The sequence below is a fragment of the Lepidochelys olivacea genome, assembly GCF_965140295.1.
Source record: "Lepidochelys olivacea isolate rLepOli2 genome assembly, chromosome: 1".
Taxonomy (NCBI): domain Eukaryota; kingdom Metazoa; phylum Chordata; order Testudines; family Cheloniidae; genus Lepidochelys; species Lepidochelys olivacea.
Window position 1 is genome coordinate 47,531,282 of NC_140411.1, and position 26,269 is coordinate 47,557,550.

The window sequence follows — 26,269 nt, forward strand, 5'->3', positions numbered from 1 at the left end:
TTAAATTACACAGGCTCTTACAAGCTATTCAAAGTTAATTATATGCATAACATATTACAAATCCTTGCAATAAGTTTAGGACAATTCTGTTTGTTCTCTTACTTCATACAGTGATCAAAGTGTGTTATGTACACTTTGAGAATGTAACCAGCCTAAATGCTATGGATTGCTGTGTCTTTTTGAAGTAGGGTCCTATTAAAAAAAAAAAAATCATAGAATCATAGAATACAAGGGTTGGAAGGGACCTCAGGAGGTCATCTAGTCTAACCCCTGCTCAAAGCAGGACCAATCCCCATTTTTTGCCCCAGATCCCTAAATGGCCCCCTCAAGGATTGAACTCACAACCCTGGGTTTAGCAGACCAATGCTCAAACCACTGAGCTATCTCCCCCCCGAAATCATCCATCTCAAGACCCAATGATTGCAAAGGAAACCTTCCAAAAATAAGCTTAATGCAATGAAGTCTACCCAGGTTTGTAAATGGCCTGAAACAGTAATTGTGGGACATGGGAACTACATCCATTCAGCAGATTTGGATGTTAACTCTGAAGCATAATGTCAAGAACTTAAATGTGAGCCTTGTTCTCTACTCTAGCATTGCTGAATGCTTCTGCAGAAACATGCAGGTACACGTTTATTCCAAAATCCCAAGGCATCTCCTATGCCTGTCTGTGTACCAAAAGTCCCAGCTGTTCCCTACTCCTGTGGGCCAAAACAACCAGCTTCCCTTCCTGCCAATTCTCCAGTGCAGTTATGCATTTTTAATACAAAGTCTTGCAGCAAATTGAAGAATGTGGAGGCAGCATGTTGCACTCCAGAAAGGATACTTTCCTGACTGCATTATTTTTCATATTTAACTTTAGTAAAAAGAAAAAAAAAAACCCCTTCAATTTCTAAATTACCTGAGGAGGTTGTGGAATTTCCAGTCTGCTTCACTGGAGAGCTGCAGGAATGAGGGAGTCTTGTTATAAAACAAAACAGCATTTTGGAATAGCATTTTGACTGTCCACGTAAGAACTGGGAGAGGCTAGCCCATATTAGCTCACATGCTGTTTTGTTTGCGCACAATGTGATCTCCAGCCATTTCACTTGAGTGTCGTCAAGTACATAGTATTTTGCATCACTAGCTGCAAAGGAAATTCAATAGGGTGGTGGCCTGAGCGGCTTCTAAATATTACTCCACCAAGTGTATTGCTTTGTGCATGCTTATCTGTCAAAAGAACAAGAGCCAAACGTTTAGAAGACTAGACAGATCTCTGCTTTATTGACTTACAGCAAAAGGGTGCTTGCATTTTTACAAAAATATTTCACTTCTCAAATCACTCAATTGCTACAAAATTTAAGATTTTATTATTAAAAATGTATAGCACAGGAGTGCCTGGAGGCCTCAACCCATCTGGTGTCTCATGCTATATACAGAATAAATGAGAGAAATGATTCTACATACCTTTTGGCATAATCTCCTACTTATTTTAATCGTGCTTATTTTACGTGCTATATTCACCAGAAATATTGTGCATCTCCATATAGACAAGTCCACAAAACATGGTTTTATACATTGTGTGCTGCAAAATTGACATAAAATGTTGCATTCTCCCACCCATGTAATATGATCATGTGTGAAAATTCTCATTTGGGCCAATGGAATGTCCCATTGTAGAACTAGGTTTTTCAGATTACTGCCAGGGACAATGACAGAACCTCCATAAAGAATGGGAAATGAATGAAGGTATCGTTCCTCTTTTTTGAATCACTACATTTTTCAGGAGCTATTAACTTCTACACAGCAGTTTCTGTTAGGGGGCTTATTCCTTCACCCACTCACTTCCCTGGTCCTTCTCGCATGAACAGAGAGCAACAATACCCGAAGTCCGAAGGTGCAAACAATTCAATGTTTATTGGGGTGAACTTCCAGCAAGCTTAAATACAAGTTCCTTTTTTCCTTATTTTCGAATCCCAACTTACTTCCTGTTTGCCCCTAATTTATATAGTAATATTCTTAGCTATACCTTAACCAATCATTCTACTAAAATTTAACTAACCAATCCTAACATGGATTAGCTAACCAATTATATCCCACCATCTTAATTAGTTTACACCCAGCAAAATTAATTATACAGCAGACAGAAGCAATCACAGAACCAGACAGAGACCATGCCAATAAACAATAGCAAAGTGGGAACTATAATGACAAAACAATACAGAAGTGAGGATTTCACAACTACATCTGTAAAGACATAAGAGTTTCCCAGCTGTGTCTATTGATAAGTGAGTTCTTACCAGACAGAAAACTATCAACCTCAATTTCCTTTTACAGCTTCTAGGCACTTCCCTTTCTCTGGAGGTGATAGGCACTATAAGGACAGGATTAAATTCCTAACAGCCCAATAGCACCTTATTTCAATGTGACTAGTTTGGAATGTGAGGATGTGACCATTCACTTCCCAGCTTATGGCTGCCTCTGTCGCTTAGCCAGAGGCCTTAGCCTAAGAACAGGGCCTCAGACTGTCACAGTAAGAGAAGGTCCTTACACTGGCAGACAGTGATTTTGATTCTTTCTTTTATACCTCTAACTAGCCAAGTGATAGGAATACACCTAAATTCTTAGAGTATAGGCCTTTACAGACAGGCCTGAATATCTATATCCTAACAGTTTCACTCTACATAGTTAACACCAGAAAATATTATATAACCTGTATGAGCAGAGTAGGCAGATCAGAATTGTGTGTGGTCTATATGAAGAGCCTAAAAAATCATCATAGCACTCTTATGGAAAAAATGTCCTTGCTTTTGTTAAAAGCAAAAAGTTGTTTACAACTCAAGTGCTTTTTTCAGTTTGTGTTTAAGAGTCCTTAGACTCTCCTGTGAACTTATGCTCTCTATTTAGTGAGCATCACCAGTGTACTTGGAGTTGTACAAAAGTAAAGGAAGGCAAAAAGTCCTTGTCCTGAAGAGTCTGCAGTCTAGATCATACACATAATATACACCTTTTTTAGCACCAATCTTGATATGGTGCCAATATTTTTGGTGGATTACCTCTGAAAGGCTTTGCTAAAGCTAAGTAGGGTGTTCTTAAAGTGAATTTGAAAGAAGAGAGGAAGGTCATTTGAGTTGTGCAGATTTGTGGTCTGTCTCTCCTATATGGTAACAAAGAGGTTTCTCTTACCCGAATTCTGTCCTTTTGCTGTTTAAAGTGTATGTGCATATACAGTTAGTTCACATTTCACAGTTGATTTCCTAAAATAACATCCTTCCTAATATGGAGGCTAAAGTGAACTCCAACCAATTTACTTTATTCTAATTACTGTACCAAATCTCTGCTTAATAATTATCTATGGGTTTTTTTAAAAAACAGGGTGAGAAGGGAAGGGCAGAGTTGTGCGTTATATAATGCAATTGCCTGCCTGACTTGCGCATAAAGCTATCATACTGCAAGACCAACGAGCCAGGAATTCCTTCTGAATTCCAGTTCTGGTGCTAACTTGCTCTGTGGCCCTGGATAAGTCACTTAACCTCTCTGTTTCCTCATCTCATAAACAGGGATGATAATATCTACCCCAGAGGGTGAGAATTCATTACTTAAATAATTGTAAAGTGCCTTGAAGATGAAAAGTGCTATATAAGTTCTAATTACAATTAGAGTGCATTCAGTGCAAAACAATTAGATGTGTGGATCAGATTTAGTCACTTCACCAAGGTTATAAAAGAAATAAAAAAAGATCCACAGAAGAGAAAGATCTTATGGTCTTTCAAGAGAGGAGCTCTTAAAGATGCTACAATGATTTAAATGGAGCTATGATGTAGGTAAATGAATGGTACATATATCTTGCCCCATAATAGGGTGGGGGGGAAGGACACGATGAAGTTAAAAGGCAGCATATTTAGAACTGGTTTAAAAAAAAACAACAAAAACCTTTTATACAATCTGGCTTATGCACATACTTAAGTTTACACAATGCAAGTAATATCTGAAGTGCTGAAAATGCATGTGCTTAAGTCTTTGCAGAATCGCAGCCTCTATAATTAGCCTAGAATATTATTGAAACAAATTATTTAACAGATTATTAAAAAGGCTTAAACATTTAGGGCTAGACCTTGGTCCTGTTGAAATCAATGGCAAAACTCTCAGTTACTTAAATGGACCAGGATCTGGCTCTGTAGAAGAACATCTGCAGTTAAAATAACTAATAAAAAAATCCCTTCTACTTTACAGCATAGACCAGTCGCTAGCTAGGGTCAGGAACAGATATCCCTTCTCACTGTGGTTACTGCCACATGCAGGACAAGGAGTGGATAGACTATGAGTCTGTTCTGGCACAACAGTTTCTATATAAAATTAATAACTTACTCATGAGTGAGACTTTGTCCATGTCCATCCAATGATTGTAGGAATACGACTAGAGATTAGAGTGTAAATTGAAGGCAATGAGCAAAAGTTACCACAATATTGCAGCTGGTTGATGTTGTGTATGAAATGAGTTAACCTCAAACTAGTTCCAACTGGCCAAATGTCGATATCACAGATCCCACCAATGGAATGAGTGCATCTAGCTGCCATGAGAAGGAATGCATTGGAAAGAGTCCATGCTGGTTTCTCATTGCCACAGGTTATTCACATTACAACATTAGAGGGAAAACCCATCTTGAGAACAAAGTTACAGGTGAGTTCCACACTCACAAATGTTTCACATATAAATTAAACCTGCAGAAAAATGGTTTAATTTACAGTATATGCCAGAATTTTCCCAGTTTTGCCTTTTGGAAGAGAACACATATAGTTTGCTCATTTTTGACTGTCCTACAGGCCCCACAGTAACACAAAAGTCCTTTGAGATGCACACTATCGGCCAGATCCTCAGCTGGTGCAAACTGGCATAACTCCATTGGCTTCAACAGAACTACAGTGATTTATACAAGCTGATAATCTGGCAAACTATCATTGTCACACAAGTATAGATCACACAGCTGCATCATATGCCTCACTTAAAATCATTTTCAAACCTGAGACACAACAAAATATGGCTTTCACTTATTTTCTCTTAATTCTGAAAGAGATATTATTTGTAAATCCAAGAGCACAGCATGTAAAAAAATAAGTCATTCTAAATTCTTATTCATAAATCAAACATTTTTGCTATACTTTAAAAACTGATAAGGACCCTCCACTCTCACCCTATTTGCATAGTTAAGTATAAGGATTAAACTCATTCTAGCATAAAATAGAAAGACTAGAAATGCTAACAGTTTTATGGTAACTTACAGGGCTACTGTCCAGATTTCATCTACAACTGTCACACTCATTCCCCTGTCAGCGTGTATGTAACAGGTTGTATCATGCACAACAGACTAGAAAACCAAGGTAGTTAAATTCTTCGTTCAACTCTCAATACTCTCTTCACTGGATTGTTCTTCATATACAAGTGATGCCAAGTCCTCTTCATGCCAACCGGTGCACATAAGCCAGCTGAAAGAGAGAGAGAAGACACGAAGACATTTTTAGCAAGACAGTAATGTACAGTATGCTGAATCAGCACCAACACCACCCAATGGCTTTCTGCACAGAAAGGTCCAGGTGGCTTAATAAATAAAGCAATGATAATGCTTGCCCTATGTAACATAAGTTAGACAATCTCATTTTGGTTCTCTGTGAAAAGCACGAAGCCAGCATGCCTGATTTAGCACAAATTGAAACAAGCTGCAGTTTCTGCTCTGACACCCTCAGAAAGGATGGTTTCTCAGGGTGAGTGAGGTTATTCTAAGGGCAGTATACCACAGATAAGGCACAATCTGGAGTGGAGAGGGAAGAGAGGACCTTCAGAAATAACTATCATGCTATTCTATAGTTCTGGATCCAAGATGGATTAATTTACTGGTATGTGTCTATGACCCTTTGTACAGAAAACCCTGCCTTTTTGAAAGGAGCTTTCCCTGTTATTCTGGAAATTATAGATTGTTATAGCTCTCTATATCTAAGGTACTCATATGGCCCCATTAACAGAGTATTTGAGAACCTCAGTATCTTTATGTTCTAAAATACTCTCCACTTCCAGGATGAGACTCTATCTTCCAACTCCATTAAACTTAGTGGTTCAGAATCACTGATATATTACTCCAGTTTAAAGCCAGGGTAATTCAATTGAATTAGAGTGGCATAAAGCTGGAGTGATGCAGTAGTGAATCAGGTCCAACGTTCTGAAATGTTGAAAGGCACTGAAGTCGGAAGTGTTCTTCTCGTCTCACTACTCTAATGTATCCGATGAAGTAAGCTATAGCTCACTAAAGCTTAAGCTCAAATAAATTGGTTAGTCTCTAAGCCCTGGTCTACACTAGGACTTTAGGTCGAATTTAGCAGCGTTAAATCGATTTAAACCTGCACCCGTCCACACAATGAAGCCCTTTATTTCGACTTAAAGGGCTCTTAAAATCGATTTCCTTACTCCACCCCGACAAGTGGATTAGCGCTTAAATCGACGTTGCCAGCTCGAATTTGGGGTACTGTGGACACAATTCGATGGTATTGGCCTCCGGGAGCTATCCCAGAGTGCTCCATTCTGACCGCTCTGGACAGCACTCTCAACTCAGATGCACTGGCCAGGTAGACAGGAAAAGAACCGCGAACTTTTGAATCTCATTTCCTGTTTGGCCAGCGTGGCAAGCTGCAGGTGACCATGATGGAGTCCCAGAATCGCAAAAGAGCTCCAGCATGGACCGAACGGGAGGTACGGGATCTGATCGCTGTTTGGGGAGAAGAATCCGTGCTATCAGAACTCCGTTCCAGTTTTCGAAATGCCAAAACCTTTGTCAAAATCTCCCAGGGCATGAAGGACAGAGGCCATAACAGGGACCCGAAGCAGTGCCGCGTGAAACTGAAGGAGCTGAGGCAAGCCTACCAGAAAACCAGAGAGGCGAACAGCCGCTCTGGGTCAGAGCCCCAAACATGCTGCTTCTATGATGAGCTGCATGCCATTTTAGGGGGTTCAGCCACCACTACCCCAGCCGTGTTGTTTGACTCCTTCAATGGAGATGGAGGCAATACGGAAGTAGGTTTTGGGGACGAAGAAGATGAGGAGGAGGAGGAAGTTGTAGATAGCTCACAGCAAGCAAGCGGAGAAACCGGTTTTCCCGACAGCCAGGAACTGTTTCTCACCCTAGAACTGGAGCCAGTACCCCCCGAACCCACCCAAGGCTGCCTCCTGGACCCAGCAGGCGGAGAAGGGACCTCTGGTGAGTGTACCTTTTAAAATACTATACATGGTTTAAAAGCAAGCATGTGAAAGGATTACTTTGCCCTGGCATTTGCGGTTCTCCTAGATGTAGTCCTAAAGCCTTTGCAAAAGGTTTCTGGGGAGGGCAGCCTTATTTCGTCCTTCATGGTAGGACACTTTACCACTCCAGGCCAGTAACACGTACTCGGGAATCACTGTAGAACAAAGCATTGCAGTGTATGTTTGCTGGCATTCAACCAAAATCCGTTCTTTATCTCTCTGTGTTATCCTCAGGAGAGTGAGATATAATTCATGGTCACCTGGTTGAAATAGAGTGCTTTTCTTCAGGGGACACTCAGAGGAGCCCATTCCTGCTGGGCTGTTTGCCTGTGGCTAAACAGAAATGTTCCCCACTGTTAGCCACAGGGAGGGGGGAAGATTGAGGGGGTAGTCACGCGGTGGGAGGAGGCAAAATGCGACCTTGTAACGAAAGCACATGTGCTATGTATGTAATGTTAACAGCAAGGTTTACCCTGAAAGAGTGTAGCGACTGTTTTATACAATGTGTCTTTTTAAATACCGCTGTCCCTTTTTTTTTTTCTCCACCAGCTGCATGTGTTTCAATGATCACAGGATCTTCTCCTTCCCAGAGGCTAGTGAAGCTTAGAAAGAAAAAAAAACGCACTCGCGATGAAATGTTCTCCGAGCTCATGCTGTCCTCCCACACTGACAGAGCACAGACGAATGCGTGGAGGCAAATAATGTCAGAGTGCAGGAAAGCACAAAATGACCGGGAGGAGAGGTGGAGGGCTGAAGAGAGTAAGTGGCGGGCTGAAGACAGGGCAGAAGCTCAAATGTGGCGGCAGCGTGATGAGAGGAGGCAGGATTCAATGCTGAGGCTGCTGCAGGACCAAACCAGTATGCTCCAGTGTATGGTTGAGCTGCAGCAAAGGCAGCTGGAGCACAGACTGCCACTACAGCCCCTGTGTAACCAACCGCCCTCCTCCCCAAATTCCATAGCCTCCACACCCAGACGCCCAAGAACGCGGTGGGGGGGGCTCCGGCCAACCAGCCACTCCACCACAGAGGATTGCCCAAAAAAAAGAAGGCTGTCATTCAATAAATTTTAAAGTTGTCAACTTTTAAAGTGCTGTGCTTAAAGTGCTGTGTGGCATTTTCCTTCCCTCCTCCACCACCCCTCCTGGGATACCTTGGTAGTCATCTCCCTATTTGGGTGATGAATGAATAACGAATGCATGACTGTGAAGCAGCAATGACTTTATTGCCTCTGCAAGCAATGATTAAAGGGAGGAGGGGAGGGTGGTTAGCTTACAGGGAAGTAGAGTGAACCAAGGGGCGGGAGGTTTCATCAAGGAGAAACAAACAGAACTTTCACACCATAGCCTGGCCAGTCATGAAACTGGTTTTCAAAGCTTCTCTGATGCGTACCGCGCCCTCCTGTGCTCTTCTAACCGCCCTGGTGTCTGGCTGCGCATAACCAGCAGCTAGGCGATTTGCCTCAGCCTCCCACCCCGCCATAAACGTCTCCCCCTTACTCTCACAGATATTGTGGAGCACACAGCAAGCAGTAATAACAGTGGGAATATTGGTTTCGCTGAGGTCTAAGCGAGTCAGTAAACTGCGCCAGCGCGCCTTTAAACGTCCAAATGCACATTCTACCACCATTCTGCACTTGCTCAGCCTGTAGTTGAACAGCTCCTGACTACTGTCCAGGCTGCCTGTGTACGGCTTCATGAGCCATGGCATTAAGGGGTAGGCTGGGTCCCCAAGGATACATATAGGCATTTCAACATCCCCAACAGTTATTTTCTGGTCTGGGAATAAAGTCCCTTCCTGCAGCTTTTGAAACAGACCAGAGTTCCTGAAGATGCGAGCATCATGTACCTTTCCCGGCCATCCCACGTTGATGTTGGTGAAACGTCCCTTGTGATCCACCAGAGCTTGCAGCACTATCGAAAAGTACCCCTTGCGGTTTATGTACTCGGCGGCTTGGTGCTCCGGTGCCAAGATAGGGATATGGGTTCCGTCTATAGCCCCACCACAGTTAGGGAATCCCATTGCAGCCAACCCATCCACTATAACCTGCACATTTCCCAGGGTCATTACCCTTGATATCAGCAGATCTTTGATTGCGTAGCTACTTGCATCACAGCAGCCCCCACAGTAGATTTGCCCACTCCAAATTGATTCCCAACTGACCGGTAGCTGTCTGGCGTTGCAAGCTTCCACAGGGCTATCGCCACTCGCTTCTCAACTGTGAGGGCTGCTCTCATCTTGGTATTCATGCGCTTCAGGGCAGGGGAAAGCAAGTCACAAAGTTCCATGAAAGTGCCCTTACGCATGCGAAAGTTTCGCAGCCACTGGGAATTGTCCCAGACCTGCAACATTATGCAGTCCCACCAGTGTGCTTGTTTCCCGAGCCCAGAATCGGCGTTCCACAGCATGAACCTGCCCCATTAGCACCATGATGCATGCATTGTCAGGGCCCATGCTTTCAGAGAAATCTGTGTCCATGTCCTGATCACTCACGGGACCGCGCTGACGTCACCTCCTCACCCGGTATCGCGTTGCCATGTTCTGGTGCTGCATATACTGCTGGATAATGCGTGTGGTGGTTAATGTGCTCCTAATTGCCAAAATGAGCTCAGCGGCCTCCATGCTTGCCTTGGTATGGCGTCCGCACAGAAAAAAGGCGCGGAACAATTGTCTGCCGTTGCTCTGACGGAGGGAGGGGCGACTGACGACACGGCTTACAGGGTTGGCTTCAGGGAGCTAAAATCAACAAAGGGTGTGCCTGTACATCAAGGATTATTTCAGGCAGGTCTGCACGGAGGGTTCCAATAAGAAATGGTGCACCTAAGTTATCGTTGTTATTGGAACAAGGAGGTTAGCCTGGCCTCTGATTGATACATGGCTAGATTTACCTCGCTGCACCTTCTCTGTGAGTGAGTGCAGTGTGATCTAGACAGGGGAGGAGGCAAATGAGTACAAAACAAATCTGGTCTATTTCTTGTTCTGACCCACTCCATCTATCTTTTACATCTTTGGCTGGCAGCAGACGGTGCAGAAGGACTGCATGCCATCCACATCTCATGGCTGCTCGGCAGAAGATGGTACGGTACGACTGCTAGCAGTCCATATCGCCTGCCCGCTCACCATAAGACGGTTCAATAGGACTGACTGCAGGACTAAAGAGAATGACCTGCTCAAGTCACTCCAAATTTAGTCCCTGCGCCCATGTCTGCCCAGGCGCTCCTGATCGACCTCACAGAGGCGACCAGGAGCACCTCGGACATGAAGATGACGGCTACCAGTCGTACTGTACCGTCTGCTGCCACAAGGCAAGGGGTTGCTGCTACTGTGTAGCAATGCCGTACCGCGTCTGCCAGCACCCAGGAGACATAGGGTGACGGTTACCTGAGCGGGCTCCATGCTTGCCGTGGTATGGCGTCTGCACAGGTAACTCAGGAAAAAAGGCGCGAAATGATTGTCTGCCCTTGCTTTCACGGGGGAAGGGAGGGAACGGGGGCCTGACGATATGTACCCAGAACCACCCGCCACAATGTTTTAGCCCCATCAGGCATTGGGATCTCAACCCAGAATTCCAATGGGCAGCGGAGACTGCGGGAACTGTGGGATAGCTACCCACAGTGCAACGCTCCGGAAGTCGACGCTTGCCTCGGTACTGTGGAAGCGCTCCGCCGAGTTAATGCACTTAGAGCATTTTCTGTGGGGACACACACACTCGAATATATAAAACTGATTTCTAAAAAAACGACTTCTATAAATTCGACCTAATTTCGTAGTGTAGACATACCCTAAGGTGCCACAAGTCCTCCTTTTCTTTTTACTCTGATCTTAAAACTCAGCTAATCCAGAACAAAAGGTATTTGAGATGAAGTTTAAGCACAAGGTGAAAAGGTACAAGACTTCAGGAGGAATAACACTATCCCTCTTAGTAAATATTTAACTTTCTATGAATCTAAGAATATACATGAACTGGGTCAACTCCATTCATGTTTCAAAGTCTCAGATGCATAGTTTACGTTAGAGAGAATGCAAGTGAATTCAGATATCATGAACGCCAAGGAAAGGTGTAATTTGTCCTGAATATTACTGAAATACAGCTGGTTGAGTGTGGGTAAATATGACATAAGTTTGTCCTTCCCCCAGCTTTTCTGATATGCATGGAGATTTGTCCACACAGGGCTTGGAGCCAACAGGTGAAAGGCAACATTTATCCACTAAACCACCCAGCTTCACTTCATACATAAATATATTTCTACTCTAATAAAAAAATCTTATGATATATACTTACCACAAGATGCCCAGGGGAATTATACAAAGACCAGCTGATAAGAGGAAACTAAAGCCTGGAAACCAAGCTACAGTGGCTGCATAGAGACTATTAAAAACTGTGAGTGAAATGGCAGCAGTCATAACTTCCAAGCAGGCAATGCAAGCAAACAGGGCACCTGTCAAAATAAAAAATATCTGGATAACAATACAGTGCTCTGCATGTATTGAAATTAAAGTCATTCACTTTGGTCAGAGAAGAGGATTAATAAAAAAATACAAAAGATCCACTACAGTTACAATTCCACATCGTACAATTACTGTGCAGCATCTCACTATTAGAATGCTTTACCTGGGGGGCGGAGGGGAGGAGAACCACCTTCAAAATTATTATTTGTTAAGAGACAAGAGCGTGTTGCCAGTGGAGATTATCTTTACGACCACTCTGCCCATGTATCTCCTTTCTTGAATCTTTTCAGTAACGCTCACTGTCCTTCCATATCAAACGACTCATTCTCACTTGCAAAGTTCTGTACAACTCCACCCACTATATCTTCCCTTTTCCTGCTCTCCTCTTCTATTTTTTCTCTATGTCCATCTTTTCCCAACTTTGTTGTTTCGTTCATGCTACCTCTTATATGCTGAACAGCTTCCAGCTAATGTTCAACACGGGTCTAATCCAACAAAGCAAGTGCTTTGCTGGATCAAGACTTCAGTGCCTCTATCCTCTTCCTCCATTTCCAGAAATAAAAAATTCCTACATTTGTCTGCATTTTTTGTATTATACTCCATCCAGATTACACCTTTAGACTGTATATTCTTTAGGACAGAATGTCTTCTTTTGGCATGCTTGCCCATGCCACAGCATTATATATGCTCATGGTGCTATATAGATAAAATGACTAATAATTCAGCATAAATTCACATATTCATAGTTTCCAAGGCCAGAAGGGACCATTGTGATTAACCAGTCTGACCTCCTGTATTACAAAGGTCATAGAACTTCCACAAAAAAATTCCTAGGGCAGATCTTTTAGAAAATCATCCAATCTTGATTTAAAAATTGCCAATGATGGAGAAGCCACCATCACCCTTGGTAAATAATTCCAATGGTTAACTGCAAACAACGTTAAAAAATTATGCTTTATTTCTGGCCTGAATTTGTCTAGCTTCAGCTTCCAGCCACTGGATTCTGATATACTTTTCTCGGTTAGATTGAAGAGCCCATTATTAAATATTTGTTCCCCATGTAGATCCAAATAGACAGTAACCAAGTCACCCCTTAATCTTCTCTTTGTTAAGCTAAATAGAATGAGCTCTTTGAGTCAATCACTATAAGGCAAACTGTCTCCTACATCAAGCCACTCAACTATAGGCAATCCTAAAGAAAGATATTTCCACATTTGTAGTTCCTTGGCAATGTGAATGATTAGAGACCAGTACAGATAAAAACATCTTTGTTTCGCTAAATATATTATCAATATGAATAGCTTAAGAGAAACTCCTTTGCAATAAATGATCTGGCACTTTCACAAAGTATCAGTTTGGCTACTCAAAATTCTGTGAGAGCATTCGGAGCTAAAGGTGCCAAAATATGGTACATACATACTTCAAACAATAAGCTATTCTTTACCATCTTTAAAATTAAAAAAAAAAAATCAATGAAATCCTTCCAGAATAACAGGCTTCATTTCTGCACTACACTATATAGACTGTTTTTAGTTTGAAATCTAAACATCCATGGTTTTACATAGGTAAGAATTGATGTTATGTCCTCTGGGAAATTTACTATAGCCATGAGGCAGTGGTGCACAACTCAGTATCACAGTCCTTAATTGTTTCTTTTCATCCTTTCAAGTGTTTCAAAGATTGGCCGTTCACCCTGTGTAATGGCTGACTAAACATGAGATTTATTTATCTCTCTGAATGTGAAAACTTGCCAAATGTTAAAAGCACTTGTCAAGTCACAACTGTATAACAAATCTTTAACTCCACTTCAAGTTTTCAGAGGATCACTATTTTTAACCAAAACGCTAACCAATCTTTTAGGGTTTTTGTTTTTTTCCCCAAAGGAGAAATTTTGACCAGGTGTTATCATCTAATCTTGTTTACATTAACTTGGAAACAAAAGTCACAAGGATTTTACTGAAATAAAGTAGTGTGATAATAGATAGAGCCTGAAATTAAAGAAATTACCTTTAAAAGCTAGTACAAGCAAAAAAAAAAAAAAAAAAAAAAAAAGGAAACTGCACACAAATATGTTCAAAACATTTTATAATTTAGAGCCTATTTGTTTGAAGATGCCTAATGACTGTGTTTCTTTAATAAATTCAACTCACCTTGTTCACTGGTCAGAACCACTTTTGACATCATGGACCGTAGAACTGGAATGGGCATAAAACATAGGAGAGAGGGCACTCTCACTGCAAAACAATATAATTAGTCATGAGTCACTCAGGTAACAGCACTTTTAGAATTTAAAGGTGAACTGCCATTTTTTTTAAATGGTCTAACTGCATTTTATGTACTGAAGGCCCCAAATAGTAAAAGCAATAGAAGATTCAAACCATAACTACTATTGTATGTGACACAATCATCTTAAATTATCTTAGCACAGAGAAACATTGATAAATCCAGTGTATATATGTGATATTAAAAGCAAAAAGCTATAAGGAAGTGCTTTCATTAACTTGCCACACTTTTCATTTTTGAATTTACACTTAAAATCCAACATGGATTTGATTGAACATTACTTTTTTGTTGTTGTTTTTAAACATATCTTTAGGTTTTTTTAAGGGATCAGCTGGCTTAATTATATAGAATATAACAATTTTCACGTATTTCATGAATCTAAAGGGCCTGCTTTTGAACTCACTTAAAAACATGAGCAGTGTAGTTTTGGCAAAGGCAGCCATGACCATTCCTCCAATGTAAGAAAATATCCCAATGAAGACAATATAGATGTCCCTGAGACAATGTGAAAAAAAGTATATTCCTAAAAAACTGGTCAGAGAAACAGAAGTGAATGCAGCTGCTCCATATCCTATGTAGAGTTCATTCCAGCAGAGAGGTTCATCCAGTTCATACAATGTAAAAAGAGAACTCCCACCAATCAAGGTAAAAAAATACATCATGAATGTAAAAAGCAATACAATGATTAAAGTTCGTTTTTTATAAGTGGAAGTTTTAAAAAGCATGTACACTCCAGAAAATGTTTCTTTAAGGCCTTCAGTACAAGATACTAATGCATGTTGCTGGAATTCAGGTACACGTACTGTATCCTCCAGCCAAAATGTAATATAGAAAATATTAATAAAGTGAAGCAGAGAAGCAACCACAAATGTCCAGGGAAAGCCTAATCCTCTTATGAAGTAGCCGGAAGTCAGTCCTGCTAATCCAGATACAAGTCCAAAAATCAAATCGACCACAGCTATACGTATCGTTTTCTGCTTCTCTTCATTACATAGGTCAGCTATAAAGGCAAAGGCTCCTCCGAGGAAAGTTGCCATGCTTCCAAACAGTGAACCAAAAAATACAACTGCAAAGAAAATAGAGAGGGATAGGGAGAAATACGAGAATGCACCGAGGAAAGCATTGGATATAAAAGCTCCCACTGAAGGCAGAACTAAAGATTTTTTGCGTCCATGACGATCCCCATCAGCTACAAGGACAAGGGCAACCAAAATGCTGGGAACTGCGCCAGTTAAGTCCAACTGCATAAGAAAAAGAGAGGCCTTTTCTTGGACTTCCTGCAAATGAGGAAAAAAAAAAATATGAAACAGTTACGTATCCAAAAAATTCTACTTCTGTAACCTTTGTCCTTCCTCTCCCTTCCCTTAATATTGTCACTCTTTCGTGCTGTATTTTAACTTAGGACATGATCCTGAACTCTCTTATTCAGGCAAGTAGTCCTTACTTGATGAGTAGTCCCAATGGAGTCAACGAGACTACTGTTGTGAGCACGCATTTGCAAGTTCAGGCCCCTATGCTGTGAGCCCTTCAGCAACATTGGTCTGCTTCTGCTCTTACTGAAGTCAGTGATAAAACTACTAGTAGTTTATGGCCAGACGCTGATTCCCTTACTCACACGTAATCATACTGAAACATGCAATTTAATGCAGAGAAGGGGGATCAGAAACTGGCCCTGAATGGGATTATTACAGAGCCTATGGTATTTTACTTATCTGTAAAGTGCCATGCATATTGATAGTGCTATATCAATAAATAATAATGCACATCAAGGAGATACAGTAGAACCTCAAAAAGAAAAGGAGTACTTGTGGCACCTTAGAGACTAACCAATTTATTTGAGCATGAGCTTTCGTGAGCTACAGCTCACTTCATCGGATGTATCAGAGTTACCAACACCTCAGGAATGGAGGTCGTTTATAACTCTGAAATGTTTGTAACTGAACAAAACGTTACAGTGGTTCTTTCAAAAGTTGACAGCTGAACATTGACTTAATACATCTTTGAGACTTTACTATACAGAAGAAAAATGCAGCTTTCTAACCCTTTTACTTTAAATGAAACAAACACAGAAACAGTTTCCTTACCTTGTCAAATCTTGTTATTAAACTTTCCCTTTATTTTTTAGTAGTTTATGTTTAACACAGTACTGTAATGTATTTCGGGTTTTTTAAAAATTTTGTTTCTGCTGCTGCTTGATTGCATACTTCCAGTTCCAAATGAGGTGTATTGTTGACTGGTCAGTTCATAACTCTGAGGTTCTAGTGTATTGCATAAAAACTAATCATACTAACACATCTATACTTAATATTATCACATAGTATCCCATGACACGAGAAGCAAGACATGAGAAGTAATTCTTCCACTCTACTCCAAGCTGATAAGGCCTCAATTGAAGTACTGTGTCCAGGTCTGGATGAAGACAAAGATGAAGACAAATGGGAGAAAGTCCAGAGGAGAGCAACAAAAATGATTGAAGGTCTACAAAACATGACCTGTGAGGAAAGACTGAAAAAACTGGGCTTGTTTAGTTTGGAAAAGAGAAGACTGAGGGGGGACATGATAACAGTTTTCTGCTACACATAGGTGTGGGAAGTAGGAGTGTAGGGGGTGCTGCAGCACCTCCAGCCCATGCCCAGGGCTCCACTCCTGGCCCCACATTGGGTCCCAGCAGCTGGCCCCGCACCCGCAGCTCTGCTTCCAGCCCCAGCTCCCGGCCCCCTTACCCCTGTCCGTGTCCCCCTCCCAGAGCCCTGGCGTAAGGGGGGTGCGAGGTAAAACATTTGGGGACCACTTCTTTACAGTTCCTTAGCTGGCTTCCAGCACTCCCACTACAAAAAGTGTTCCAGCGTCACTGCCAGTACATAAAAGGCTGTTACAAGGAGGAAAGTGAAAAATTGTTCTCCTTAACCTCTGAGGATAGGACAAGAAGCAATGGGCTTAAATTGCAGCAAGGACAGTTTAGGTTGGACATTAGGAAAAACTTCCAAACTGTCAGGGTGGTTAAGCACTGGAACAAATTGCCTTGGGAGGCTGTGGAATCTCAGTGACTGGAGGTTTTTAAGAACAGGTTAGACAAACACCTGTCAGGAGTGGTCTAGTTATTATGTAGTCCTGCCTTGAGTGCAAGGGACTGGACTAGATGACCTACTGAAATCCCTTACAGTACTACACTTCTATGACCCTCAACAGGTCTGAAGTCTTCCTGCAGAGCGTCAGTGTGAAGTACCTGGATAATTTACCTACCAGATGCAAATACATTTAATACCAGTGGAAAGGATTTCTCAGGCTCAGAAAGCCTCCAAATCACTAACCTCCAGTATCTCCCCAGCCCTCCATTGCCCCTGGTCCCCACTGCCTCCCTACCCACCTCTCCATTCACAGCTTAATTTGTTCCCCCGCTTGCCAGGGTTGAGTAAGTCTGCTATGAAAAGTGATATTAACAAACCTACAAATATCAGTCTTCACAGGAGCAGACTTACTACTTAGCAAGTCTAAAAAAAAAAAAAAAGCAAAAGAAACAACCACAAAAAAGGCAAGGATGTGCAAAGCACCTTATTTATGGTTCTATTCGGTTTAGGTCCAGTAAAGAATAGAGACAACTGTATATAATTTTTATTACTGAGTCTGAAAAAACCCTACATAAATAAATTACAATGATTTGGACATGGATATGTGCATATTTATTTGTTTTTCCTAAAGTTAATTAAGTATTTTAGGAAAAACCGTCAGAGCGGCCACCAAAAAATTTCTTGTGAGAACCCCAGTCTAGACAGCGAGAAAGGAAGCAACCTGATCAGCACAAAAAGAGGGACGGGCCCTGTCTACAGAGTGCAGTGGTGCAAAGGAAAGACAAGCATCATGAAAGGAGAGTAGTGGTGTTAGGAAAGGAAGTGATTTATCCTAAAGAGTGAGAGAGGGGAGCATGGGAAGGGAAACTACTTGCTCTGCAGAGACAGCAGCAATGAGAAGGGAAGCAATAGCCTGCAGACAAATGGGCACAACGAACAAAGCAGAGGCATCTTGTGAGACAAGGATTAACTGCAGTTGTGAAGACTGAGAAAAAAATTGATTCCTGGGTAGCACTTTTTGTACAGTTAAGAAGCAAAACAGCTTTACATTCACTGTACTTGTTCCATGTTGTATGCAATGTTTCCTTACTAAAGCTGGTACTCCAATACTAAGCTGGCACACCACAGTGATGAGCATCACAGAAATGCCAATACTCGGTAACAAAACTGTACTTTACCATCCTGTCCCACCCCATCCCACATAGGAATGCTCAGGGTACTGAAAAACCCATACCTAAAACAGTCTAAAACTCATACAGATATGATAGCTAAAAACCCAACGCCCTTAATAACATTAAACAAGAAGAGAAAAATGGCATGTGTGCGTGTGTGTTTTGGAGGAGAAAGTCCAACACAAGCGAAAAAGGGGGCGAGATGCTCAACTCCTGTAAATCACCCATCTCCATTAATTTCACTGGAATTACCATGGCTTGCACCAGCAGATCTAGTTCAATGACAGAGGTGGGGGGACATATGCCACATTTAGAATGCATGAACACGATCAATGACCAGTTCAGGCATTTATAAAGTAAACGAAAATGAACTTAAAAAATTATGGGCCAACTCCTCAGCTCGTTCAAATGAGCACAACTCCATTGAAATCAATGGAGCTACACAGGTTTAGAGCAGCAGAGAATCTGGCCATATTTTCTTAATCTGCAAATCCACTACACTCTAAAATATGATTATACAGAACAAAAAATCCTAGAATACAAAATTAAATGGATGAAAATGAAGAATTCCTTGATTTAAATAAGGCTTTAGTTAAGTGAGGAATGTTGTGCCTAAGGCTGAACAATGACCAGGACAGGGCAAACTGATACTGGCTCATATAATTAAAGAATGTTACATACTAGCAAAGGATACTGTAAGATAAATAATGCTTCAATATAACTCCTCTGAGCTCAGTTAAAAGAGATGTTGTTCAATCCAGCAATCAGAAAGCACCAGCTTTCATTCCAGTGAATTCTGAACCTCTTCTTAATTAATTATAAAGTGAATACATTTACCCAACGCCTATGAGACAATGAATTTAAGTGCCGCAAAGGCCTTATCCACATCTTATATATCTTTACAGACCCCAAATGCTCCCCTATTGTCTTAAAATTTATTTTCTAAATTTGCCCTGACATTGTAGAGATTGAAAAGCCCCTCCCAACCCTAAAAAAAGGGGGGGAAACTACACAGGATGAAGAGAGAGGATAATTTGTCTTTTCCTGAGAGACTGACAGAAACAGAATTTGAGGAACACCACAGCAAAATGTAGGCCCTCTATGTATAAAAGTCACTAATATCTTGGACTCCCGGGAAAACCCAGAATACCTGGTGCAAATATAATCTCAGCAAACTGTCTGGAGTTTAAATTTCTCAGCCTCCTGTTTTCACCCACTTGCAGACAGAATTCTCTCTCAGTGTGGAATCCTGGCCCCCTTGAAGCCAACGGGGATTTTACCATTTACATCTATGGGGCAAGAATTTCATGCTCAGATGCTATGGTGATGAGTGTGGTGTAAAACACAGACAGACAGACATGTGATTATTTCAGAGTTTACAGCTACCTGAGGCCTGTATTGATGGAATAATGGGAACTGGAAACAGGCAGGGGATGGGCAACAGAAAAGTTCTGCAGGACAAGATCCCACTTACTGGAGACCCATTGCCCTGAAAGGAGTTATCCAAGTACAGTGAATGTAAAGCTAGTTTTTATTATGCATCCTTTATGTCAAATAATTGCAGTGAGCAACTGTGTGAAAGAGTAAATTCACAATGATCTTGTTGCGAGAAGCCATTTGAAATTCAGCTGACTCATGGTGAATAAGCACTTTGGTTCAGTGCTTTGCATTGAGTGGAAAAGTTTTCTTTTTCCAAGCATGTACTGTCGTGTTTTGAAAAACAGCTTGAATTTCAGGGGCTTTCCAGCAAACGTCAACTACAGAAAAAAAATATCAAACTAAATTTTTACAAAGTTTAACTAAATTTCCAGATCAGAAATCTGCAGCTGGCAGATTTTTCATCATTCGTGGGTTTGTAGTTGCTATAATGAAAACAACATGACAGCATATGACTATGTCTACACTAGTCTAGTACACTATGTCTACACTAGTACGAGTAAAACTTTTGTTGTTCAGGGATGTGAAAAAAACACAGCTGTCTGACATAAGTTTCACCAACAGAAGTGCCAGTGTGGACAGCGCCATGTTTAATTATGCCAACAGGAGAGCTCTTGCCCGTCAGCACAGAGCTGCTACACAGGAGACTTTACAGCAGCACATCTGCAGCGGTACACCTGTGCCACTGTAAGGTCTGTAGTGTAGACATAGCCTATGTCTGACACTAAGAAGCCCTCAATGCCAACTGGCAAAGGGCTCACTGTTCTGTCAGCAACTCCAATAAGGCCTGACAAACTCACTGCACCTAACACATTGCTGTCACAGTAGTTATCCATAAAGAATGTTGTGTGAGGTATGAAATGAAAGCCAATGACACACTGGCCATTAATATCATTGTGAAGAATATGTATTAATACTATATGAGGAACTGTGTACATGTACTGATGATATGCTTTAAAGTCTGTAACCAAACAAACAGAGAAAGAGGCTTCCAAAAGGAAAGATAGGTATCACTGTCACATGTAAATTAAGCATCATGAGCCAAAAACAATGGGAGCTACATTTGCATGTAAAGTCAACAGGAAAAACAGGTTGACAGGGGGGAGGAGGGATGTGAACACAATATGGCACCAGCACAGTGGAGAATAAACAGCAGGAATGCTTTCAGACGTTTACTGGGCTATAACAGGGATGCACGAACAACTCCCATTATCCATTTCACTGAGGAACATCCTTAGTGCAGGGGATGATTTGTGAAGGAATAGATCCTAGATTGACTGAAAACAAGCAAGCTCTGCAGAAAGACTTTTAAGGGTGAGAAACTACTTTAGACAAGGGTTGCAGCCTAAGTTTTTATCTCTGGAAAGTGTGTTATAGTTTTGTTTTATTTGTAACCATTTTTGTTTCCCTTACTCTTTCTCAATACTCATTTGAATCTGTGAATCTCTGTTCTTTGTTAAAAAACAATTACAGTGCTGTGTTGCTATAAAGGACCTAATCCTGAGTTGTAACCATCCAGCTGTGTAAACACCTAGCCATGTGTACACTATCTCTTTAGGGACAGTTTACCGGGTAATTACTGAGAGTGTCCATCGACAGTGGCTGGACACTACCGGGGCGGAGGAGGCGGGGAGGAATGCTTGTGGAAGGTTCAGGGACTGGGATACACCAAGACTTAACCTGCAGGCAAAGTAAGGGCTGGAAAAATTCTGAGGAGTTTGTTTGGGTGGCTAACTGACCATGAGTGCCAGGGAACTGAAAGACAGCAAGTATGTCTCTTACTGAGGCAGGAGGTAACACGTTGACCTCTGGTTCTGGACACCCTGAGAAAGAGTCACAATATGCCAAAATTCATCTACCTAAAACACAGCATGCAGTAAGAGCTAATACTGGATGAAAATACCTGTTGTGGGTGATGTACAAAGACTATTAAGAGAAAAAGCCCAGATCCACAAACCCAACTTTTAGGCACCTTGGAAAAATCACTGGAATTCACAAACCCTGAACTAGGTTCCCTATTCAATTTATGAGGAGAGGTAGGCACCTGAGAATAGAATCCATAAACGCCAGCACATTCTCACTCTTTGTCTAGCCCCATTAATATTTAATTGTTTAATACAAAAAGTGGAATGGCTTCAGCAAAAGAGACCCACCTCAAAATATTCCATAGCCCAGTGGTTAGAGCTTTCCCCAGAGAAGTGGGAGATCCCTCTTCAAATCCCTTCTCCTCACAAGGCAGAGGGGGGAATTGAAACAGGGTCTCCTGTATCTGGGGTGAATATCCTAACCACTGAGGAGCTAAAGGTTATAAAGGGAGGTCTCCTCCTCGTGGCCATTTTGTGAAGAGTTAGGCATGCTCGCTGAATTGGGCCCAGCAAGCAAGCTAGGCAGGCTAACACCTACTTTCACCTGGTTTAAGGACCACACTGGGGCTTAGGCATGAGACAGGTGTCAGGTCACCTGCCTGAGGGAGCAACGCCATGTCCAGAGGCACAAACTTTGACAGCTAGGACACTTTTACAGTGAAAATTTAGGTGCTGAGTGAGATTAGGTGCCTACAGTGTTAGGCTGCAGCTGTGCAGATGGATTGTAGATCACCGTAGGACATAAATCCCTTTTAGATCTGAACCAAAAAACCTTGATCTAGCCAAAAGCATCCACAGTCTTCCACTTCACAAGAACCTCAGGAGACCCTGAGTTCTGGTTCAGGTCAAGCTATTTAAATGTCAAATTGACTTGCAATAGAAGCCTCTCTTCCCCTCCAAAAAGGACAGCTTTGCAGCCAAACATTGCAGCCTTGAGGAGTGGAGAGTTCACGTGTTCTCCTCCTCCTGTGCTCTAAAAGTTATTCCAGTAGCTAGCTTTCCTGCTGTCTGATGCTGGGAGAGAGGCGAGTAAGGTCTCAGCAGCCCAGCCTCAGGGTTTTGAGTTTATTTGTGTTCAATTACATGCTGCAGAGCTAGTGAGATCAGTGCCTACTAGCATCTCTACATGGATTAACAGATTGCTAGAAGGTGCCTCCTACTCCCAATCACCAGAAAGCTGCTGGGGTCTCTTCTTCCCAATTGCAGCTGTGGATCATGCACAGCTGCTTTCTTGCTGTTTAATTAAAGCTCCATGGGTTGGGTCAGCCAGGAAGAGCTGTTTATGCTTCTACTGGACTCTGACTCCCATAGGATAGTATTTGGGAGATAGAAGCCAAGTAAATCAACACTAAAGGGGATTCATGGGAATCATAAATGGCCTACCTTGGCTGATCTGTCAGCCAAAAAACCCGAAAAACAAAACAAGAGTCCTATGGCAAAAATTCAACTTTGCCCTCTTAAGTTTTTCCTTAGCTGACTGGTCTCCTGTCAAATGAGGAAGAACTCATTGTCATGGTAAAAAGTCTGAACTATTCCTTTGAGCAAGTTCAATGGAGTCTACATATGGCATTGACAAGCATGCCCTTGTTATATATAGCAAGTGGGCTACATAAACTTGGATGCTCTACTCTTGAGAAGGGGCAGTGCAGAATACCTAATTAGTAATTTTATGGTAGCAGCCCAGAGATTCAGATCTAGGATTGCACAAAATCCTTCACTTCAAGTGCTACTTAGAGTTTTGTAACAATCTCTTTGTCTGATTTGGGAATGATGTCAACTGATGGTCTCTTATTAACACATGCCTTTTTTATAACTCACAAATCCATGTCAACTACCACTTTCCCCTAAATGTAAAGGAAGCTGTGGTCTAACAGGGGATTCTAATCAATATCTAATTCAAGAAGAGTAAATTGTACAAATAATATTAAAATATGCTTTACATATTTTTTAAAAGGATCATTAATCAAATTGAAGAGTTGCCATCCTTATATTCTGACAATACAGGAAATGAATGTCATCACTGGCATAAATGAGAAATCAGAGATTTTCAAAGTTGTTAAAAGATCAGCTCAATTAAATACATATTTTAAAATTCTCTTTAATTTTCTCCTCCTGGTCCCGCATCCCTGTCTGATGTCATCTCTCTCTGTATAATGCTATATTTATCTAACCATGGCCTTGGTCCTGCAAAGATTGACATACATGCTTAACTTGACACATGGAGAAGTCCCACTGAAGTCAAAGGTACTAATCACACTGTGTAAAGTTAAACACATGCATATGTCTTTGCAGGATCAGGGCCCTGGTTTCTATACTTCTCAGAGTAAGGGCAATATCTTCTTTTTGGGCCAAACCCTCTAAGGGAGTGGTTCTCGACCTACAGCCCAATCAGCATACAGCTGCAGCACATCCTCAGGGCCATACAAGTAGTATATATATTGTGTGGATGCTACCCACATAACACATAGAGAGCTGCATAGGCAGCCCACAATGGTAAATAGGTTGAGAACCACTTCTCTAAGATAATGTGCACCCTCAACTCCTAATGACTTCAGAGGGAACTGAATGTCCTCAGCATCTTGCGGAGTTGATTCTTTGTAAACACTATACACACCTATGGCACCACATAGATATTAATGAAATCATAATTTTATAAAAAATAAACCACTGTTAATTTCATATTTATCTAGTACTCACTGCAAATTTTCCTTCGTAATACGTTTTCATTGGTACTTCCCCCTCTCCCCCCACACTTACCTTCTGTTTGATATAGGTTGGGTTACTTTTGTTTCGTTCACAGTAAGTAGTGTTGTTATTTTCTATTAAACTGGAGTTGCTTGCTTCTTCCCATAGTCTCTGATAAATATACTGCTGAATCAGCGGTGCAGTCAAGAAGGAGGCAAAAGCGTAAATGATGATGACAGGTTCCACTAACAAAACCTTCCTCATGTCTGGATTGCCCTTCAATTCTCTGTTCAGAAAGAAAGAACATGTATTAGCTGTCCGATATGAAAGGAACGCACATACTAGTGTTTCAGAACAGTCTAAAATTCAGGTGGGGGGTTTTGCACATTGCAGAGAGAAAGGAAGCGTCAGATGGTAATTCTCTGTCAGTTAGGGAGGAGCTTACGCTCTGTTTTGAGCCAAGCTCGGTTTTAGATTGCTATTGTGTAATTTATATTGCTTAAAATCTGAGTTACAAATGAGTTGCATATTTAATTCAGTTTCTGTTTTAGCCTGTCAATTATTTAACTAATTAAAAAGAACTGAATGTTTTAAAGGTGGTGATGTCTTCCCCCCTCACTATTGTTCACCTTGTTTATGTTTTGCCATGTTCAGTAGTTTCTTCAAAACATGTATTTTAAAATTCTAAAAGTAGTTAATCAGTAAAAGATCATTTTAAAACTCATATCACACCATTTTAGAGAACCCAAAGGCAGACATCTTTCCTCCCCAAATAAAATGTCAGGTCTTGCTACTCTCTCTGGGGGTGTTTATTCAGCTGCTCCAAGCTATAGCCCAGTTATGCAAAGTCCAGATGTGCAAAATGACCAAAATTACAAGCAGTAGTAGCGAGATCACTTGCTGTTGTGTGACATCACCCCTCCCCTCCCCCCCAAAAAAAACAAACCATTTTCAGTGTTAGCAAAGATTCATGTTTGTGCGTATCTAAGCGTTCAGGTATCAGAGTACATCTGAATGTCTGTGTGGCACGTCTTGGTCTGATAACGTGTGTGTTGCTATCTCAAGTAAGCCTGAGTGGCTGTATGCACTGGTCTGAATGCGTCTACACCGCAAAAAAAAAAAAAAAATGTCTTCACTCACCTTAGCTAAGCCATGTTAAAATAGCAGTGAAGACAGGGCAGAGGGGCTTTTAACTGGGGTGAGCAGATCCAATTCAGCTCTAGGCTCCCCTACGGGCTTCAACCCAGGGTGCCTGAGTGGCAGGGTGGCTGCTGGCGGCCTCTCTTCCTGTGTGAGTGTGTTGTGTGTGCCCGCCTCTAGGTTCCCGGGCGGGTTCTGGGGGGTGCTCCAGTCCCGATGTGCCTCCCCCGCGCGGGCTGGGGGGTGGGGGTGCACGCTCAGCCCGCGCTGGGAGCGCCGGGTGCAGTGCGCTGGCTGGGGGAAGAGGAGAGATGCCCCTCCCCGCCGCCCCGGCAGCGCCCTCACCTCCTCTGCAGTGCCCGCCGCTCGCGGCCGCGAATCCCCCGCCGGCTGGCGCCCGCAGAGCTCCGACCCAGGCAGCGGCAAGGACCCGTGCCCCCCGGCCAGCTGCTGCGCCAGGCTGCTCCCAAACAGGGACGCGTCAAAGCCGGAACCCGCTCATTGGGTGCCGGCTCACGCAGCCTGTCCCACGGAGCGCGGCGATTGCTCATCCCCCGCGCCACTCGCCCCGGCCCGGCCTCCCCTTGGCTCCGTCCCCCGGCGGGCATGAGACAACACCTGCCAGCCCCGCAGCGCGCCCCGGGCCACCTTCCCTCCCGCCCCCGCCCGATCCAGCCGGGGCCCCAAGCGTCGCCTGTTCCCCTCCCCCGGGCCCCGCCGCGCGGCGGAACGGGCCCCTGGGGGTTTCCGCGGCGGACAGGGGGAACCCCGGCCTTCTGGTTCTGCTGCAGCCACGCTGCTAAGGGAGCTCAGGCTGGATCCACTCCCCGACGGGGTGATCAGGCAGTTTGCCTCTGCCATTCCCATCCCACTGGGATGTGGCATGGAAGAGGCATTCTCTGAGCCTCA

At 42.5% G+C, this 26,269-nt stretch overlaps 1 protein-coding gene across 2 annotated transcripts; it reads right to left on the reverse strand.

The window, feature by feature from the left end:
- Positions 1–1,555: 1,555 nt before the first annotated feature.
- On the reverse strand, positions 1,556–25,835 carry SLC46A3 (solute carrier family 46 member 3). 2 transcript variants are annotated; one of them, XM_084612136.1, is made up of 6 exons: positions 25,706–25,835; positions 24,293–24,506; positions 14,397–15,270; positions 13,861–13,944; positions 11,544–11,700; positions 1,556–5,463 (listed from the first exon to the last, which is right to left on the reverse strand). In XM_084612136.1, exons 2-6 carry the CDS (start codon positions 24,482–24,484, stop codon positions 5,376–5,378), a joined length of 1,395 nt encoding a protein of 464 aa, XP_084468262.1. In that variant the 5' UTR covers positions 24,485–24,506; positions 25,706–25,835; the 3' UTR covers positions 1,556–5,375. The 2 variants fall into 2 exon arrangements, with proteins under 2 accessions (XP_084468262.1, XP_084468263.1); XM_084612137.1 differs by lacking the exon at positions 25,706–25,835 and adding an exon at positions 25,361–25,582.
- Between the last annotated feature and the right edge of the window lie 434 nt (positions 25,836–26,269).